This window comes from Epargyreus clarus, unplaced genomic scaffold, assembly GCF_041222505.1.
Source record: "Epargyreus clarus isolate Ecla_fem2 unplaced genomic scaffold, WU_Ecla_fem_2.2 ptg000001l, whole genome shotgun sequence".
NCBI classification, from domain to species: Eukaryota; Metazoa; Arthropoda; class Insecta; order Lepidoptera; family Hesperiidae; genus Epargyreus; species Epargyreus clarus.
In genome coordinates this window covers 13,272,325-13,287,637 of record NW_027332209.1, presented here as the reverse complement: position 1 = coordinate 13,287,637, position 15,313 = coordinate 13,272,325, and the positions used below count along the sequence as shown (strand labels likewise).

Genomic DNA, 15,313 nt, shown 5'->3' with positions numbered 1-15,313 from the left:
CTGGACCGGAAATGAAACCTCCAAACAGATGAAGAGCCTCCAAAGCAAGTCAAATTCGTTGTTTCCCTGATGGCTCAATCGGAACGCCCCTTATTAGAATAATTTCGTACGTGTATTTTCATAAAATTTGGTAGCTTTCCTCCACTCGTTCGCGACTCGCGTATTGTTTATCTATCAATCTATATTTAATATTGTAGAGATTCGAAGATGAATCAGATAGATATTATCTAAAGTAGCTTATGGTAATCTATGCCCCCCTGTATTGATATTCTGAAACAATCGTATTTGATTAATAAATGACGCGCCGCAGCCGCAAGGCCACGGTCGTCCGTTATTCGGATGTAGGAACGCGCCATCGCCGTAGTCGCGTGCCAAGCGTCACGAAATACACCGCGTTTTTAATCTGTGGGAAAGAATTGATACAGTCTGTGAAATATCGAAGCGCGCGCGAAAACGTTCGCACGGTAACAAAGTGATGAACAGTTTTTACATTTACAAGTTGAAATTGTAAAAACGAAAATGCATGTTAAAAATCTTCTCGGTTTCAATCCAAAACAGAAAAAGTGGTGAGCTATACTTATGTAAGTGTAAACATGAACGATCATTATGAATGAATTGACACTAATTTTAATGTTGCTGTAAATTCAAATAAAGTGCTCGATCATTTCTTAGAGACTGAAATAGAACGATAATACAGCGATGCATCAAACGTACAACGTTTAAAGGAATAATGATTGGATTTTTCGAAGCAGAAAAAAGTTGACGTTTTAATATATCTGTGGCATTTTTCTTTTTACGTTTTATTAAGTGCTTAGTCATTTGGATTGGTCAGTTATTTTTGTCTCGCTGTGATAGTTTTAAAAATATTCTTTCCTAGCTATGATGTGTTTTATATAAATCTAGAAACACACGCATTAGGTAAGTATTTATTCATGTTTTTACTTTTACTATTATACAATTTTATTTGTTTATTTTTTTGTATATTTGTTACATCGTAATTAACATTTAACGAAATCCTCATTACATTTTTTTTTAGGTCATTCCTTTTATATAGACATGCAGTTGAAATATAATAAAAAATGTATTCAAGATGCAGGGTTTTTTACTTATATAACTGAGATAGGTAGGTAGGTAATTTCCAAAATTGCACTGAGTTTAAAATTATTCTTTCATTACAGGAATCATGCCAAAGCGTAGTCGACGTAGCTTTAAAAATCATTTCACCACATTGTTTTCATAACAATATCAAGTCCTGGTTACTTTTCGTTAGATCATTACGAGTATATTTTAAAAATTAGTCGTCTGCGTAGCGGGGAATCGAATTCGGCACTTTTGCGTAGCGGTCTGGTAACCACTGCGCTACGCGGGTGGTCAATAGAAAGTATAATATTTTGAACACATAGATGGTTGTACTGGCAATGCAGCTCATTGATGCATTACATTTGGTAAAGCTTTAAGAGACTGGATTAGTATGTAATAAAGTAAGTTGCTATATGACAATTTGTAATTAAAAAAATATTAGCGGGAAGTGAAATAGACTCTTGAAAATTGCATTATGTAACAATTTACTTTTGTTTTCTTACTTGTATATATTTATATATGTATATACATTTTATAATTTTAACATACCTATTCCTAACGCTGTAAAAATACATCTTTAAAACATTGCGTATCATGTATTAGTGGAAACTTTGCTGGTTTTTGATATGTCTATATAAAAGTTACTGTGCGTAATAAATATGTTTCCTAAATAAATAAATAAAAATTAAAAAAAAAAATTAGCGTAATGGAAGCCGCGAAGCGTAACTATCGTTTATAAACATGTTATTTACTTCCTGGTAGCATTGGTAGTAGTTGTGATTACCGGCTTCCGCCCGCGACTTTGTTTGCGTGCACCTATGGCCACAATTGCAATACAATGCTGAAACATGATAATAGTATCTACGGATAGATAACAGTTGGTTGCTGCACCTATATGCGAGAGGCATGGATTGGAACAGGTTAATAATCTGTGTTTTTACTTGTCCATCGTCGTGGAGTATGCTAACGAGCTCCCTGCCCCAGTTGTGAAGAGAGATAAAGGACCTAATAAGAAACTTCTCTTGCCTAACCCGAAAAGTATCGGGAAAAACGGCTTAAGTTCCTCATGTCTCAATCTTTGCAAATTTTGCTTTCCAAACATCAAAATTGAACCACGTTTAATGTGCAGAAATTGTTAAATGACGATCCTTGGTAACCAAAATGTTAGATAGATTAATGAGTAAGGGTTGTAGCCGTTATTAATAAAATTTCTAGTTCAGATTCCGACAAAAATATTTTTTTAAATTTTAGAAACCTTGAACTGATCATAAATAATATTTAAATAGCAGCTTAGCAAATAGCAAACGACTGTTTTGAAATCAAATACAAACACTTAACTAATAAACACGTAACTTTTATTTGTATATAGTGTCCGTACGTACATGTTGTATGTACTCGTATGTTGCGTGCGAGTGTACTTTCGTGTTTACAATTTTAACCAGTGGCCGTCAACCTTTAGGTGCAATTTGAAGAAGAAAATTATGAAATCTCCATTTGTAAGTTGGAGTATTTGTATTTGGACTCTACATTTTCTAAGTTCTAGCTTACATTTTTGCCTCAGACCACTAGCAGACGAGCATGCAGTTCATCTGGTCGTAAGTCACTGCCACCCATTTACATTTGTAAGCAACTTTATATAGAGCGGGTTCTACCTGAAGCGGACCACAGATGCGTTGCCATTTCTGAAGAATACATTTTCTCTTCAGCCTTATAGCAAACGGGAATGAAGTCTATCTTAGATAGTAAGTGATCATTATTATCTATGGTTTGTAAAAATGCAAAATGCAGAAAGAAATGGGTACCCTGGCCCACCCTCCGCTTAACAGCAAATTTGGTATATTTAATATTGTCTTATTACATTACTAGCTGACCCGGCAAACTTTGTACCGCCTAAAAATCTATTTAACAAATATATTTCATATAAAATATAGCCTATGTTACTCGTGGATAATGTAGCTTTAGAATGGTGAAAGAATTTTAAAAATCGGTCCTGTAGTTTTTGAGCCTATTCATTACAACCAAACAAACAAACAAAGTTTTCCTCTTTATAATATTATAAGTATATATGTATAGATAATATTTTAAAAATAAAAAAAAACAGCGGATTTTAATTCGTTCTAATTAGTTAAACATACCTTTAAGACATTATTGGGGTCCCACCCACCCTCTTGCCTACCCCCATATCACAATCACAGTTATGGCGTATGAGTAATCAGGAGGGTAAGAAGCCATATAAAGTAACAGTACAACAAATTATTTAATATTGTAACGTGTCTTATCTCACGTTAAGAATGAGGTAAACATAATCTGGATAGTTTATTTTTTGTAAGCAAAAAACTGTTATGGCCTTGTCGAACGGGTATCATACGCTAGTTTGGTTTGTAAAAAATAATAAACAATAAAACATGTATTTGAATGCTCAAATTCCGACAATTATTAGCTATATGAGGAGCCAATACGCCGTTCCATCCCGGGACATACAGAAAATCTTCTTCTTCTTCGTCGTTTTCTTCATTTCTTAAGTCCGTCCTCGTTCTGGTAAGCCTCTGTGGATGATTGACGAGCTGCTTCTATGATACCCTGTCTTCAGCTTGTCTGAGAGCAGTTGTTACTGGAAGTCCCGTCATTTCTTTTATGGAGTCAGACCATCGGCTAGGTGATCGGCCTCTAGGTCTTCTTTCGTCTACCTTGCCCAATACACCCAGCCTTTCAAGGTTGTCTGGCTCTCTTCGTGCTACGTGGCCAAAGTAGGTTAGAACGCGCTGGTAGCAAAGCGTAGATAACCTGGTTTTAATTTTTAGCTGGTGGAGAATCTACTTGTTGGTTCTTTTAGCCGTCCACGGTATTTGTGACATTCTCCTTAGACAGGAATATGAATGATGTATTTACTTTTCAGTTTTGAACCTGGGTGCTTGTGTTTTCGTCTCTGTATATGTGGCACCCACGACATAGGGAATCCTAGTGTAGGGCTGTGAGCTGTGTACCTTGTGGCTTGTGGTTAATTAAGAGTAATGTAAAGTTTTAAAGGTGGTAGAACCCTCCGTGGTTCGACTCCGGCGGCACGACCGCCACGCCTATTTCTGTCTAATAAACAGCAGTGTCAAGCTCTGTTGTATTCAAATTTAAATAAATAAACGCTTTCTACACTCACAGCCCCACACTAGGATTCCCTGTGTCGTGGTTGCCATGGACACACACATAGACAAATACACAAACTCCCAGACCCAAAAACAGAAATCTAAATTCGTTTTTTAGATATCTGTCTGGCCGGGGATCGAACCCGGAACCCTTTTTTTTCATCAGACCGGTATGGTGACCGCTCGGCCACGCGGGTCGTCAAGTGTAGTAAGAGAGGTATACTTTTCCAGTATGCTATCCAGCTCAGTACTCAGTGGCAGACCTCAGGTGGAAATCTGGTCTTGTCTGAGGTTGATTACAGATGTCTATGGACGGCAGTAGCTACTTAACATCTTCGCTTCGCTTCTTTAATAAAACTATTTGACATCAACATGTACAAGATCAAATTGATGATATCTATAAAGTCGGGAATAATGACGTAACGCGCTTCAGTATATGGGACGCACTATTTCAGTCGCCGAGTAGGCGCGCCGGCGGAATGCGAACAAATAAACTTGATGTAATGTGACAATAACCTTGTGGGACATAAATGCAATATCAATCTAATCATCATCATCATAATTATTGCATCATGCAGTTATCACACACATATAAAGGTTTTCCAAATTTTGATACATTGGCATGAAACGCTGTACGGGTGTAGCAATTTCAAAGAATTATAGTTCTTATTAGTGATCGAAGGTAATGTTACTATAATTTAAAATTATCAATTAGGATCCGTTAATAGTACAGTTTACATTTTCGTATCCTCTCTAATTCTAGGGTTAGTTACAGTGCTCATGGGCAGCAGTAGCCACTTACCATCAGGTGATCTGCTTGCTCCTCGGCTACTCTTATATTATAAAAAAATGCAATTTCAACCAATACCGACCTATAATAAATATTTATTTATAAGGTAGGTGAAGCAAACAAGGCCAAAGAATCCCTGTTTTATACGAATCATAGATGTCTATAGGCAACTATTTCTGTCTGTCTGCTATTTCTATATTATAAAAAAATCAGCATTTGTTATGCTGTCAAAGTCGCTTATGGACGGATACAATTAATTATTTATTAATTGTCTTAACAGAAAAGAAATCTATAAGCACTCCTAAAGAGTTTCTGGATTGCAATTTAGTGTTATTATTATAATTGTATCTTATCATTAATAAGATCAGTCAATCCAAATTTTTGCCTTCGAAATTTGTTAATTTTTGCGTACTATAAATTATCCTAGTATAGGAAAAATACTGGCAAGATTTATCAACAATAATCGGTTATGATTTTATTCAACTAACTTGGTATTCATTCAAAGCAACATTTCGAGTTTTTCAGATGTAGAGTATAGCGTGACTGGTGTAGAGCGTGCTCTATCTTAGATCATAGCCTCATATTAATGTCCTCATTGTCTACATACCGTCCACAATTTAATATTCTACTTAGTTTTTATCAAGAAGTCGGTACTATGAAGAACGACGCTACCAATATTAAATATTACGAATGGAAACTTGTTTCGGATTTCATAGAGCCAGTAATTTGGTTACAATTAATTTTTGAAGTGTTGTGGCGTTGTGCACTTTTTGTGATGGGTAAAAATGTTAAACTCGCGTCAGGGTCTCGTGTCCTGATCGAAAATTCGTAAGACGGCAAAGTAAACTCTAAAAGTCAAGATGTCAGTATAGGATTTTATTTTTATTTTTATTATTTATTTTAACTCATACATAGGCTAAAACTAACATTACAGGTAACGCCAAGTCGTTAGTGCACCTAATTTTCCAATTAATGATTAAGATACGAGTAGGTAATGTTAATTAATTAAATTAGCAACACAGTAATATGTAAATGGGTGTCAGCTTAATTTTATTATTTAACATATTTTATTAAATAATAATAACCTAAATAGGTTAGGTTTCGAAAGTGTTTACTTCAGCCGTCACTCCCGGAGTGCCCGTTGAATTTTTTGTTACATTTAAGATTAAAATATATTGGGACATAAGAAGATATCTTCAAAGTTTGAACAGTTGTTGCATAACTGTCTAGTTATACATAGCCTGTAGACTACAGGCAGCAATAATTTTTAGGGAGTAGGTCAACAAACAGATTACTTAAGCTACGGGGGAGATCGGAATAACAAAAACAAGCTTTCATTGAAACTTTTATCTTTTCTATGTCAATACTAGGGGAATAAATCGGAATTGGCTCCCTTATTCTTCTCCCCTCCTTTACATACGCCCATGATACTACCTTTTTTTTTGTTAACGAGGGGGAAACCTTCAAAAGGTAGCCGGTGCCGTGGGAGCGACACATGGTTATGTGGGACTCTTAACGCACTAAAACAACGGTGGCCGTCCTCGGCGCTGCGTAGAGGACTCCGGGATCTTCAACGGAACGCAACCGGAGTCCTCTTAGCGCTGTACCGTCGGGCTCCTTTCAGGTGAGCTTGATGCTCACCACACCGTCTGGTGTGCACGACGGTATGCGACCACACATACCGCCGTCCTTCCCGGGGTCGCTGGCCGGGCGGTTTGAGCTCCAACGCCCATGATACTACCTACGATAGTTGTAACAAAGTCAATAGTCTCATACTACAACTCATATTGTTATGTCTGTAATTTATATGTCTGTATACTTGACCCTTTTGAAGCTGTATAGATTAGCTTTATAACACAGTTATGAGAAGGGAATTATTTTGTTCAGTCTACTCATTTTGTTTTAAGGCCTTTATACTATTCAGCTGTATGTTGGCTTTATATTGAATCCAGAAGTGGCTGCCTGCTATATGGTGACCATTCCGCCACGCGGGTCGTTAACACACATTCTTTCGTTCGTTATTAGGTTATCATAGTCCGCGTAAAACTGCTAGTCCGCTCTGAATATAGAAATTAATCGCTTCGCCACCCACGACTACACACGCTCGCAACAACTTCAGAGCGGACTTGTAGTTTGGCGCGGACTATACTAATATTATAAATGTGAATGTGAGTTTGTTCGTTTGTTTGTTTGTGTGTATGCTACACTATCACGCCTTAAGTACATAACTGATTGACATGAAATTATGTACTCGCGTTGCCAGAGGCTTAGAACAGGCCATACCTGTCCCCTCGAAAAAGTAGTTCCTGAAGGATAGACAAAAACCTCTAAACGCGAGCGATGCCGCGGATTAAAAGTAGGTTTATATATTTCTGAATTTATTTAACATTTAATATTATATTTATTTAATCTTTAATCTATTGTCTTTTTACCTCTTGCTAAGTAATTGCGACGATACAATACCTACTCTACCACAATTGATGTAATTTTAATTTTATGACACAATAAACATTTGATCGATGAACTTAATGTTTCATGGTTCTTTGCATGATATTAGAATTTAAAAATAGTTTTTTAAGGTTTCTCCTCTATTCAATTACCATTAAAATTACAAAGTTTGAGGACCCGCGTGGCGGAGCGGTCACCATACTGGTCTGACGCGCAAAGGGTCCCGGGTTCGATCCCCGGCCAAACAGATATTTAAATGACGAATTTAGATTTGTTTCTAGGTCTGGGTGTATGTGTATTTGTTTATGTGTGTGTCCATGGCACCCACGACACGGAATTGTGGGGCTGTGAGTGTAGAAAGCGTTTAAAAGTGAAAGTATTATTACAATCAGTCTAATAGCTATTAAAATATCCTTTACATCATATGTTATAACATAAAAATGCTGTATTTTAAAAAAGTCGCTTTATATTATTGATTATATATTTCAGGCAAAAGATGGCGTTGCCGATGCTCAGGCGGTGTTGTGGCTGCTTGTCATTGGAGGTCGGGTGCTTCGTTCTGTGCATTATATCTATTGTAAGTATTATGCTACAATTTGAAGGTGGCAGAGCCCCTCGTGGAATGACTTAACTAGCAGCGCCACACTTCTGTTCAATAACAGCAATGTTAGAGGCTGCTGTGTTCTAACTGCATCATCAACCCATTATTGTTCCACTGCTGGGCACGGGTGTCCTCTAAGAATAAGGATTTGGCCATAGTTCACCGCGCTAGCCAAGTGCGTATAGGTAGACTTTACATACCTTTGAGATTTTTTTATAAATCTCCTAGGTGTGCAGGTTTTCTCGCTATGTTTCCCGTTACCATTTAAGCAAGTGATGATTAGTTTCTAATACGCACATAACTTTGAAAAATCAGAGATGCGTGTCTGGGATTTGAACCTAGGACTCCTCGTTCAAGAGGCCGTGTTCTAACTTGAAAGGTGTAATAGGATACAGTTACATGCGTCCTAGCTTAGTCTTCAGGGGTAAAATTTATCTGAGGTGCGCTTCAGGTAGATCACTAATCCTATATGGGGTTGATTACAGGTGTCCATAGGTGGCAATTTCCACGAACCTTCAGGTCAAATGTATTCTCCTTTGCTATAACTATAATAATAAAAAAATACAAGGCTAGTTTGGCAGCAGTAGGCGGTATTGACCACTTAAATAACACCAACTAGAGCTATTAGCTTCTACTTTACCGATAGAAAAACTATACCGTTAAAATTGATTTTCGTTTAACTCTATTAAATCATTAAGGCATATATGGAAGGCTCATCGACAGTAATTAATTAGCCTAACAATAGGTATAATATATCATTACATGCTATAAATCTTGTAGCGATTCGTAACACGTACTCTATTGTTTTATTGAGTAATTATAAAAATGTAGAGCGAAATAAATCAGGTGTGAGTCGATTGTTACCTTAAATGTTACCATTAATCAAATCATTTTTTTTATTCAAAATAGGTTCTTTACAGAGCACTTTTTGAATGTCAATACAACTACCACCACTTTACAAGGTGTTACGTTATGGAGAAGAAGACGTTACATTAACATAATTACCACGCTACACCCATTTCTGCCTTATTAAGGTGGTATACCGCAATTACAACCGCTAAACCTATTTCTTCCTGATTTGTAGAACAATAATATTGTAGAGCAGTAACATTGTAGACCTTTTTGTGTTTTGATTCCAGCAGCGCCATTGCCACACATATTTCTGCCTAATAACAGCAGTGTTAAGCGCTGTTTTCTGGTTCGAAGGGTGTAGTAAGGGAGACATTCTTTTCCGAGGCATTCCAGCTCAGGGGTCCTTAGGTACGGCTGAGCTCAGATAGAAATCTAATCTTATCTGGGGTTGACTACAAATGTCCCTGGGCGGCAGTAGCCACTTACCATCAGGTAGACTGCTCGTCTGCTACTCCTATATTATAAAAAAGACGTGCATTAATACTGTATGTTGTCCAAACTATCACTGATAATACCTTTTTGAATTCCAGCTACTCTGCATAGGGTACATAGTGCTGGGCGCGTGGAATCTCCCGCGGCATCACCAGCGGGAGCAGGAGGACAACCTGATATCCATGACCATGGTCATGTTCTCCACGTTATCCCTCATCAGCGACTTCGTAGTGCTCATTGGAATTCGATTGGTAAGTTCTTGCATTTCAGTACAACTGAAACGACTGTACAACGAGGATTGGTAATCCTACCAGGGCTTAAATTTACAAGGTTCCTAAGCACTTCGTCATGAATTCATTGCTAACCCACTGCTGTCCATGCGTCTCCTCTTGGAATAAGGGCATTAGGCCGTAGTACCCCGCGCCGGCTAAATGCGGATTGATAGATTTCCCTTACCGTTCAGTTATTTTTAAAGACCCATGGTATGTTCATGATTTTTACTTTATAGCTATGGAGTTAGGAATTAATTTCGTAGAAGCACATGGCCTTATAAATTAGAAATGCGTACCTAACTGGGATTCGATCCCGGAATAATGTCACTAACGAGCTTTTGCCCGCGGCTTTGCTCGCGTTACGAAGTAATATTTTCATCCCCTATTTTATCTCCTTGGGGGTAGAATTGATTAAAATCCTTTCTTAGCGTATGCCTACGTCATAACATCTACCTGCATGCCAAATTTCAGCCCGATCCGTCCAGTGGTTGGGGTTGTGCGTTGATAGATCGCTATGTCAGTCAGTCACCTTTGAGTTATATATATTTAGAAATACCACTGCTTAACCTCGTTCCGTGTGTCTATATCTAAGGCCTGCATTTTTGCAAGTTCTATGAATATCGACTCAGCTCTTTCCATTAAAAAAATATATGAAAAATTCGCTGTTAAAAATTAAAAGTCTCATTTCATAAATTCTTAAAAAAATCCATTGATTTATGAAGCGAATCTTAAGGAATTTCTGAAAAATCACATGACTAAAACAATAAATTATTTCGTGTCGACTTCACGACTACATTTGAAACACATTGTCTCTCTAAAACTCATTTAGTTATAATCAACTGAATGGTTAAGAGATAATTATCATTTTTTACTTTAGCTACAATAACATAATGTGGGTTTGTGAAATACATGTGAATCATTGTTTTGGAATGTAAATAGTTATATGTTATTCAGAACAAGTTATGGTTTACCTGGTTCGAAAAGTAACGGGATTTTTATGATAAAATTGTTATATTTACTGCTGCTATCGTCTATTAGGGGGCATCCATTAATTGAGACTCTTTTAGTGACCTTCGGATACCCCCTCTCCTGATGAGATGTTTTGAGATTTGGCAACCCTTGCCACTCTTCACTTATCCCACGTAATATTAATTCAAGATGTGTATATCTAAGGTATTTGTTATAATAGAGCAGATGCAGACGAGCATGCAGTCCACCTGATGGTAAGTGGCTGTTGCCGCTCATGGATGTCTGTAATCATCCTCAGATAGGATTAGATATTCCTACCTGGGGTCGGCCACAGATGCGCCGTTACCTCTTAGGAGTAAGCTGGAATGCCTTGGAAAAGTATGTCTCCCTTCAAACCAGAACACAAAAGCGCTTAATACTGCTGTTATGAGGTAGAATTAGGGCATAGAAATAGGGATAAATGCATTGGTTTGATTGTAAAAGAAAAAATACCTCAATATTTTTTTCAATTAATAATAACTATGACAATTATTGTGTAAGATTTGGACATATTTTATTGAAAAAACATGCTTTACTTAACTTAGCTCTATTTTCTCGCAATTCATGTGGAAAAAAATACGTTTTATTTGCCGAGACCCTCCCTCACCCCAAAGTAAGAATAGATTCGACTCGACTACTTCACCCCCCTAAATGCCTCACGTAATTAATGGATGCTCCCTTATTGCTACAATAAACTTAATTTTTGTCAAAGCAAAAACCCCAACCTCTTACTACTCGTAATATGGCCTATGATACGCTCACAATTAGACGAATCCAATAACACCTCAAATCCGTCAAACCGTTTGGAACAATGCCAAAGAATGAAACAAACAACAAAAAATCATATTACTCCCCGCAGTAGGCAATAATGTTATCAACTTCAAAAGTATTTCCTTTGGATTTTATTTACACATCGTATACTTCTTGGCACTTGTCCAAACAGTTCTCGGAACTCTTATCTTTGGTATCAAATTAACCTCCTGTGCCATTTGCGGCGATTCGCTTTTCTCACCCCCATATATTCTTATTTACCACATCTAAAAAATATCTCCTCTTTCCTTTTTAATACATTTATTTAAGAAGAGGGTATAGCACTCTATAGTTGGACTCCGGAGGCACCATCACTACACCTGTTTCTGTCTAATGACTGCAGTGTTTAGCGCTGCTGTTTTCAGCTTTGAAAGGTGTGGTAAGGACGATATGTGAGGTGTTCTAAGTTAGCCCTTACCCTCACTTAGCAACCCATCTATTGTCGACTTCAGATATGAATCTAATGCACATATCCATAGGAGTCAGTAGCCACTTACCATCCGGTAAATCGCATGCTGGTTCGCTACTAAAAAACTTACATATAAAATTCTCGGTCACAATGTTAGTTACTGTACTCCTCCGAAAGGGCTTTACCGATTTTCACCTAATTTTATATGCACATTCAGTAGGTCTGAGAATCGGCTACTATTTATTTTTCATCCCCTTAGTGATAAGTGGTTTTTACCCTTAACATTTTTTATTTATATTTATTTATGTATTTGAAGGTGGTAGAACCCTTTGTGGTTCGACTCTGGCGGCACCACCGCTACACATATTTCTACCTAATAACAGCAGTGTTAGGCGCTGCTGTGTTCCGTTTTGAAGGGTGTGGGAGACAGACTTTTCTGTGGCGTTCCAGCTTAGTCCTCAGGGGTAGCGGCACATCTGTGCCCGACCTCAGGTACGAATATCTAATCCTATCTGGGGTTGATTACAGATGTCCATGGGCGGCAGTAGCCATCAGGTGGACTGCATGCTCGTCTGCTACTACGATATTATAAAAAAAAAAAATGGCACCACAACGTTTGCCGGGTCAGCTAGTGGTATTATAAAATTCTTCAATTAACTTCCAGAGGCGACCCGGCTGTCTGCAACTCTCTCTGCTCTTCAACTCCGTGTTCACCTTATGCATCTTCTTAGTAGCCACTGTGACCTGTCTGTTCAGTTGGGAGTTGCGGCCGTATCTCCAATCCCCTGGGAACATCGCATTGGTCGTCGTCCTTTTTATAGCAGGAGCAGGTATGGTTGATAATAGAAATAACGCCTACTCTCCCAGACCATATTAAGATTTTGCTTGGGTCATGGTTGTTATGGATACAAAGGTTGATAATAGAAATAACGCCTACTCTCCCAGACCATATTAAGATTTTGCTTGGGTCATGGTTGCTATGGATACAAAGGTTGATAATAGAAATAACGCCTACTCTCCCAGACCATATTAAGATTTTGCTTGGGTCATGGTTGCTATGGATACAAAGGTTGATAATAGAAATAACGCCTACTCTCCCAGACCATATTAAGATTTTGCTTGGGTCATGGTTGCCATGGACACAAAGGTTAATAATAGAAATAACGCCTACTCTCCCAGACCATATTAATTTTTTTATGTCGTGGTTGCTATGAACATAAACAAAGATGAATACACAAATAACCAGAACAGAGATTTGAATTAATCATTGACTTTGTTTCGGCGGGGATCGAACCCGGAACTCACTGTGAGTCAGACCGATATAGTCACTGCTTTGCCATGGAGATTGTTATAAATTGGTATGAAGCAAGTGTAATTGATGTTTTAAATGCGTAAAATATCTGATAACTTAAGATACAACTACGGATGGAATAATTCGATTGCCTTAGAAAATATCGATAGCGTGATTCAGAATGCGTGTGCCGCCATCTCTTGACAAGTTGCGGAGAGTTTCCACATCTTTGAGCTTAGTTATATTTATTTATTGTTTTTATTAATAAAACTATTTCTTGATCCAATTTGACTTTTGTTATTCCCGCGCAAAATACAAATCCAACGTCAAGAGCATTATTTTTCTTTTTTAATAATTAATTAAAATAATACTTAATTAAATAATTTGAATATATTTCTAACACTATGATATCTATATAATGTGTGTTTTTGTTGTATAATTAATATTATTTTATTGTATTCTAGTGTATTGCAATGTATTGTATGTAATTTCTCTGTTCCAGTGTACTCTCTCTACTATTTGACAGTGGTGAACAGTCTCTACAGGAAAATGAAAATGCCGTTCAGTCAAAGTGCCTACCCTATGTGAAGTTACTACGAGTATTATATAATATGTAATATATGATAAGTTATATAATATTAAAGCCAGTGTTATATTTAAACGTATTTTAAGTTGATTTCTTTTTAGAATAATTTCTGTGATATGAATCTCTGCATGATAATAACCGAAGGTGTTTTTAATTTTCCTTAATTGCCTATTTGGTGGTGGAAACAGGAAAATTCCTTCCGAAGGTTTTCCTCGAGAATGTGTGAGTTGAACTCGCATACGGAGGGTTCCGTACCTACCACCAAATTTTCATTTATTTTTATTTTATGTATGTATTTTAATAGAAATAAGTATATTGTAAATTAAAGGGTTCAACAGATAAAGCGAAAACGTCGAAATGTAACGGTTTACTGTATGGCGACCCCCATTTATATTCACGCTTTTTATTTTAGTATTTGCCAGGTAGACTTCACATACTTTTGACAACATTTTTTTAAGATCTCTCAAGTATGCAAGTTTCCTCACGATGTTTCCCTTCACCGTGAAAGTGGTAATTAGTTTATTAATTTCTAATATGCACAAAACTTTGAAAAATCAGAGGCGTGCCTGGGAGTAGAACCTTGGATCCCTCGATTGAAAGGCCGAGTTTTAACCACTAGGCTATCACTTTCTTTTGTTTGTATGTTACCTATTAATGAGCTAGTATTATAAATAAAAAATTGGGAAATTTATAATTATGGTCGAGTTTTTACTACTGACAACATTATTAACGTAACAATAATGGTATAATTATTCTGGTAGAGCTCGCGCCAAACTGCTAGTCCGCTCCGAATATAGAAACGAGTCGCGTAGCAATAGCAAATTGTAGATATTAGCGGGACGAAGACAGCGCGGGGCACCCCGGCACCCCCCGCTGCCCGCTCTCGCCCGCGGGGACACAGCGCAGTTAGTGTGCCCTTACGTTGCTACGGAGTATATGCTTGTAGTTGTGTTCGACCGCATTGGCTCTCTGACTGACATCTGTACCCTTACCATGAGTTTTCAAAACATCCCACAACTTTACGTTACGTTTACTTAATCCATTATTTTGTTCCGTTTGCTTCAGAAGACTGAGTAAACGTAACAATAAGTAAGTGCTCAAGTTTTTTTGTCCCTCACATGTTCGCAAAAAGAGAAACAAAACATAAAGCGCCATTTTGTCAATTTAGGCATTTAATGTTAACGTTACTGACACTATAGTTCTGATACAATGGGCTAGGGGCGCTGATTGAAATTTGTATGGGCAAATACGTAAACAAATACCAAAACAGTCATATTTATTAACTTCAGAGCGGACTTGAAGTTTGGCGTCGTCTATATTATCCTGATGCAGCACTGTGATAGAAATGTTTCTACATAATATATGAAAATTGTAGTAACTAATAACGTTAATAATAATCGCTTTGTAGATGAAACCAAAGAATGAAATTGGTCTTACATTTATGATATTTTATATCGAAATAAATTATGGTTATAGAAATTTGTTTTATTGTGTCCCTTAAATGTTTTAATTTGTTACAAACTACAAAGTGAAATTG

The 15,313-nt window shown here is 37.2% G+C and overlaps 1 protein-coding gene across 2 annotated transcripts; it reads left to right on the top strand.

Annotated features, from left to right (window-relative positions):
- The first annotated feature begins 328 nt into the window (after positions 1 to 328).
- On the top strand, positions 329 to 15,038 carry LOC140753884 (uncharacterized). 2 transcript variants are annotated; one of them, XM_073088739.1, is made up of 5 exons: positions 329 to 581; positions 7,945 to 8,032; positions 9,499 to 9,651; positions 12,564 to 12,729; positions 13,693 to 15,038. In XM_073088739.1, coding segments are annotated over exons 1-5 (495 nt in total). In that variant the 5' UTR covers positions 329 to 579; the 3' UTR covers positions 13,779 to 15,038. The 2 variants fall into 2 exon arrangements, with proteins under 2 accessions (XP_072944840.1, XP_072944920.1); XM_073088819.1 differs by having other exon boundaries at positions 331 to 918.
- Positions 15,039 to 15,313: the final 275 nt, after the last annotated feature.

Excerpts from the sequence above, each read along its gene's own strand:
- LOC140753884 (XM_073088739.1), top strand. Across the intron at positions 8,033-9,498 it reads TTCTGTGCATTATATCTATT|CTACTCTGCATAGGGTACAT; the intron begins GTAAGTATTATG and ends TTTGAATTCCAG. Across the intron at positions 9,652-12,563 it reads TGCTCATTGGAATTCGATTG|AGGCGACCCGGCTGTCTGCA; the intron begins GTAAGTTCTTGC and ends ATTAACTTCCAG.